This window comes from Gobius niger, assembly GCF_951799975.1.
Source record: "Gobius niger genome assembly, chromosome: 7".
Taxonomy (NCBI): domain Eukaryota; kingdom Metazoa; phylum Chordata; class Actinopteri; order Gobiiformes; family Gobiidae; genus Gobius; species Gobius niger.
Window position 1 is genome coordinate 20,320,067 of NC_136858.1, and position 6,000 is coordinate 20,326,066.

At 40.8% G+C, this 6,000-nt stretch overlaps 1 protein-coding gene across 1 annotated transcript in view; it reads left to right on the forward strand.

Annotated features, from left to right (window-relative positions):
* camkmt (calmodulin-lysine N-methyltransferase) overlaps window positions 1-5,482 on the forward strand; it is an 82,668-nt gene extending 77,186 nt beyond the window's left edge. Inside the window, exons 10-11 of the mRNA XM_079559523.1 lie at window positions 995-1,126; window positions 5,254-5,482. Of these exons, the coding sequence (XP_079415649.1) occupies window positions 995-1,126; window positions 5,254-5,352 (231 nt within the window). The 3' untranslated portion in view covers window positions 5,353-5,482. The remainder of the gene's footprint in view (window positions 1-994; window positions 1,127-5,253) is intronic.
* Window positions 5,483-6,000: the final 518 nt, after the last annotated feature.

The window sequence follows — 6,000 nt, forward strand, 5'->3', positions numbered from 1 at the left end:
GGATCACGATTTATCAAAACATTATTATTTTAAGTGTATGATTACTTTGACTTAAATGGAATTACTATTATCATTGGTATGTAATAGTTACTGATTGGATAGAATAATGAAAAGTGCACTCTTGGAAAAAAGGTAATACAAACCATGCTATGTGTTATTTGCTCCGTTTCCTTTGGTGTTGTTGCTGTCAAAAATGGCAAGTCTGCTGTGTAAATGCGGAGCAGCTGCGGCCTTATGCCTGACCTGACATGTGGTCATTGTTGTACATGTGCGTGTAAACCTCACCTCATGTTTGCATCCATTTAATCCAGAACAGATAAATCCACAGCTAATATGATTTAACTGCAGACCACCAGGCAGCTACCGCCATAACAAGCTTTGGCAAATATTTAATATTGTGTTAAGCTGATTAAACAACTAACAAAGCAATTAATTCTTTTTTAATGGCACTAATTTGTTGTTTTTGACAGAGGTGGATCATATGGTGAATCCTTTAATCAGCTGATTAGTGCTGTGAGGAGTTTTGCCGTTGTGTGTTGGTTTGTTGGTTAAAGGGAGGTGTACATCAGCTCATCTGTCGGACAGCCATCCTGCTGTTTCCACTGGCTTTGTGTGCCTTGAGCTTTTGTTGTGCTACTGTCTATCTACCACACACACTCGTGCCTCTTCCATCCATTTAATTAAGACCGCAACACTATGATCAAAATATGAAATTAAACCAAAAGCTGCAGGATTTCAAAGAAACTTTAAACCTGTTGGTAATCCTCTTTGTGGTTGCCTGTGATGCAGCATGAGTCTCACAAACATCATCCACACCTACTCTGTTGCGTGAACATTTCACTGCTGCATTGGGATAACAGAGCTTTCATTTTTTAGTTAAGAATGTACTTTTTACCTCTAATATCAGGAATATAAGCTACAGTGACTAATGTGCTATCCATGATATTTAACAATACAAAAGTGTGTGTATTTTTGTTCTTTGTTTGTTGTTCAGGGCACAGCGCTGGTCTTCGCTCCACGCAGAGGTCAGACTCTTGCTCTTTTCTGTGATCTGGCCCAGCAGGCTGGGCTGTTCATCTCTCAACACCAGCAGTATGACCCTCACGTGTGGGACATGCACTCAAAGGTGAGACACAACACAGTCTCTGGTCTATTTTACCAGATACTGACAGTTACCTCCATTAATGTGAGAAATGCAAAGTAGAATAGATTAATATAGAACATTTGTATAAACCAATTTTATGTGATTCCTTAGCACCAGCTGAAGTCAACTAGAATTTCAGCCCATGCATCCTGCAACCTGAAGCCCACCTCCAAATGATTGCACATGGTACAGCATGCTACAAAAGCTACAAAAATTGCGCCTTGCTAAATGAAAAGCTTGTGCTTGTGTTTTGTAAAAAGCAAACGTTAATCCTAACAAAGAGACCACCTCAAACACGAGCGTCAAGTGACAGTCTCATAGGAAAAGTGTTTAAATTTAACAAACGTTGTGCTGAATACTGTAATACCAGCCTGCCTTAACTGTAGCAGGAGGAGGAACAAAAACAACTGAAAAAGAGAACAAGATACAGAAGTGGTGTCCAGCTGTTAACTCCATTACACAGAGCTGCTGAACAGGACTGAGACGAGTAGGCCACAATGGAGCACAGAAAAGACAATTGGACATGAGCAGCTTCAGAGAAAGATGATGATGTGTAAAGAAAACGTGTATTCATTATTTGTTTGCAAACTCCCAAGTCGTTAACCTTGCTCTGCATGCTGCATTTTTGCAAGATCTGAGTTTTCAGTCTTACAAAAAAATCCATCTTGAAAGGCTTGAGCTGGAACAACGGAAAACCACAAGCTATTTCCTCTTTTGAACACAAATCACTATATGTTGTGCTTTGTTGTTTAGCTACGTTATGAAACTTGGCTGTAATTGGCTAGATGGATAATACCATGCTAGTGTTATTTGCACTGTAATACTGTATCAATCTTACCAAATCATTACTGTCCTGTATACCAAGTGTTTCCTGTTTATAGTGTTTCCACCAATAGTTGAAGCATTTGAAGAGTGCAGACATTTGCCTCCATGGCATCGGTGAAGTGAAAGAAGCACTGTAGGTTTTCAAGTCACAAAAACTTGCGCTAAAGCATTAAACATATTGACTTCGTCTTTTGCTGACCGGTAAGTTGAGATTGAGGCCTTCTCAAAATACATAATCCTTAAAAAAAAGTTTTTCAAGGTTTTCATCCTTTTCCCTCCTTTTAATGAATAAAATAAATATATTTTGTTTATTTGCCAAGACTTAGTTTTTGCATCACGAGCACCATTTTATTTATTGTAGAAACATGTCCATTACAATGAAATTGAAGGAGGCTCTTTAAAAAGGTAGGACATTTCTATAAAACTGAAACAAGGAAATAATATAGTAAAACCGTGTGAAATGAAGTAAGAAGAAGGTGGAGTGGCTGCTGTAGCTTTAGAGTTTCAATAGAGACTTGAAAAGTGGCAAAGCACTGATCAGAACCCAAGGCCGCCTCAGTAACTGAATCATGCTTTAGTGCAGGACACTTTCACAACTTTAAGTGACGCATGAATTCAACACCATACAGTGGAATTTCAACTCTGATGTGAAACAGCAAAGACAAAAGGGGAAACTCAGTCTTCACTTAATACTATGAATAATTAATAAATCTAATTTTGCACATGGCAATACTGAAAACCTTTCTCAGATTATTATTGCAAAGTGTTTATTCATTTGTTTTGGCAGCGGTTCTTTGCTTTGTGCCCCCCCCTCAGGTTCAGGGTTTGTGTGTGGATATGGGGGCAAGTTGAAGTGCCCCCTCACAAGGCAGGTGCGCATAAGTCTCTTCTGCTTATCTTCTGATGAACAACCCCTGAGTGTGTGTGCCTATATGAATATAACACACACATTAAGGTCCTCCTCCTCAAAGCCAGACTTCAGTCAGACAGCTCGTTGGCTCCACATTACAGAAATGGCTCCTGATGATATCACAGCCAAACACAGATTAGCACCACACACACGGCTCATCTATCTGCTATCGGCGGCTGCAACAAGACGCAAGGCACGACGTATGTGAACCTATGCTCTCAATAATGGTTGATTATATGATCATATGTTCGGGTTTAGAGAGTAAACCTCTAATATTCACAGTAAAAAATATTGAAAACGTTTTTTTAAAAGTTACATTAATAAATATTTTTTTTAATATTTGGATATTATTATTTTCTAATACTGTATGTTGTTTTATTGATAAACAAAATATGTTTCTCATTCAGTTTTGTGGTTTACTGTTGAAACATATAACATATCATTATTACATTATTTCTCATTCTTATATTGTAAAGACACCCATAACCATGAAAACCAGCTGTATATCTGAAAAATTTACTTGCCTTTGGCTTTGTTTTCCAAAGGCATACTCGTGCCTTTGACTGGAGCCCACCGTTGGGACTCCGGCTGCAGACTGGCCTGACGCGCTGCTGTTGCTCTGGAGTAAACCTGTGGTGTGTGCGCTGGGACAGGCAGACAGGGCCGGCCCGTTATCCTCTTATCCCCACTGTTGTGGAATAGAGAGGCAAGCAGCTGGAGGGACTGCAAGCAGTCTGATAATGCCAGTGCTATTTTCTAACCCACCATCTTAATCTTGTTACTCAAATGGTTGTGAAGAGAGTCATGAATTTTAATTTCTCTCAAAATACACACAGCGGCATTGGGAAGTGTGTGTATGTAGATCGGCTGCATAAATAGGCCTGAATGTGCTGCTCCCTGCTTGGTACCTACTTCCACCTCGCCCCTCCTTCCTTCTCCACTATCTTCCTATTCCCAACATCACAACCCACTTGGCTATTTATTCAAGCTTGTCCGTCTATCCCTTCCTCTCCTCATCGCTCCATCCAGCCCAATCCCGGATTCTCTGTTTCCTAATCCTGCCGAGAGAGACACCAGACATCCGGTTTCATCCGTGCCTCCCTCGTCTCTCCAAAAGCCCCCCCACACACTCACTCATTTTCTACCTTGTTACTTTCTGTTCTCAGACGCGCTGTAAGTACGCAGGCGAAATGAACGTAGAAAAAAAATGTTGAAAAAGAAATACAAGCAGACAGAAGCCAGCACGAAAAGTGGCAATAAAATAAATGACTTGCACCTTGGCAAGAGGGGAGAGAAGAAAAGATTGCAGGGCAGTGGGGCGGGGGGTCGAGTTGAGAGCCGATTTAGCCAGCCACCCATGAAGCTGATTAGGCAGCCTGCGATCAGGAGGAACAGCTTTGCTTGTTAAACTTTTCACCTCTACGAGCTCTCAGCCCTCACCGTGTTAAAGCACCCCCACCCCTCTCTCTCTTCTCTCCATGTATTTTTCCCTCCATCCGTCGCTTCCTCGCTCCTTCCGCGTGGTAGGATTTGAATGTGAATGCTGTCTGTGCACCTCATGACAGCCTTTGGAGCAGAGGCTAGTGCAGCTGCAGCATGCACACCCCAGCGGCCCCCCAGTTCTGTTCTTTAGGCTGGGCGATGGGGGTCACCGGTTCAACTGTCGGCCAATGCCTTAAGGGATGGCTGTGTTCAGATAACGCACATGAAGGAGAGAGGGAAACAGGAAGTTTGTTTGAAGCAAAAACTTGTTCAATCAGATAGAGGAGGTGTAATGTGGGTTTAAGTGCAGCACCTTCAGATTTGTACAGTTTCTTTATTCAGTGCTTCATTCAAAGACCAAATGTATACTTTTTTTTTAAAAATAGATCCAGAGCAATAAGGTTGTTTAGCATCAACATGAGATGTGTAATTTCATATAGTTACATACCAATTATAAAATGTAATCACTTTTTTATATCCTCTGTGCCAACAGTTTTGTTATTGTATTTGGAGACGGCACTGACAGTTTGTTCCTGACTTCAAATGAAGTTTACCTAATAGTGCCGCAGCCAATTTCTGATTGACAGTGCTCAGTGAACCTTTGGGGCAAAAGTCTGGGTCAGTCTGAGTTTCTGTTTGTTATGGGGAAACACCTCCCTCACGTCTCATACATTCACATGCTTCAGAGACAGTGAGTTAAACTCACTTTCATGAGTCTCTCATCATTGGGCCTGATGCTTCATGAGCTTATGAGCTGCTCTGCCCAAACTGCCAAGAGTGCGCCACCTGCCCCGGTTTGGATAGGTCGACCTACTGAGATTTACGGTGGATAACCTTAGGGACACATGTAGCACTTTTAATCATGTGTTTGCTGTTGTTTGTGTGATTTCAGATGTTGAAAGAAGGAAAAGAGGCCTATGATGAAAACATCCACTACCCCCTGCTCTTATTGGTGACCAAAGGACCCCAAACTGTCAACAACTTCAAGTAAAGACAAACCTCCACATGTCACAGAACCAGAGAGATGATTTTCATAGACTTGCATTTAACTTAAACAATTACAATGATTCATTATCTATTCTTAATCTTCTGCTGAATAGATTAACCCAAAATTACCAATATTTCACGCTGTTGTTTCTGGAGGATCGTTCATAAAAAACAAGACAAACAAGTCACATTGGCACCACAAATCGCAGCAGTTTTTTCTTTTCAAGTCAATAAGTGCTTTTTCTTCTTTAACATTGCTGCTTATTTGAGCAAGAGTTACAAGTGCTCATGTTTCCAAATCTTTGCATTGTGTCTTAAGATTTTTGGTCAACCATATCAAGTTAGTAACTACCTAAACCACTGTGTATCTGCATCTTTCGCAGCAGACCGTAAACTTTCATTTGTAATGGGTCAAAGGAAAATATAAGTCTTGGGGCTTGTTTTTAACCCAAGGGAGTGACTTGTACATGTTTAGTAATAGCACTTTTGCTGCTATATTTTACATAGTAAACTCTTGATATAGTTGGTCAGTCCGAGGAAAGTGTGCACCAAAAATCTGTGTTGGCCCTCCATAGACATAGGCATGTATTGTACATGTCTGTGTTGATTCATAAGAGGGGGATAGTTTAGTGACATTGTATTTTTTGTGTAT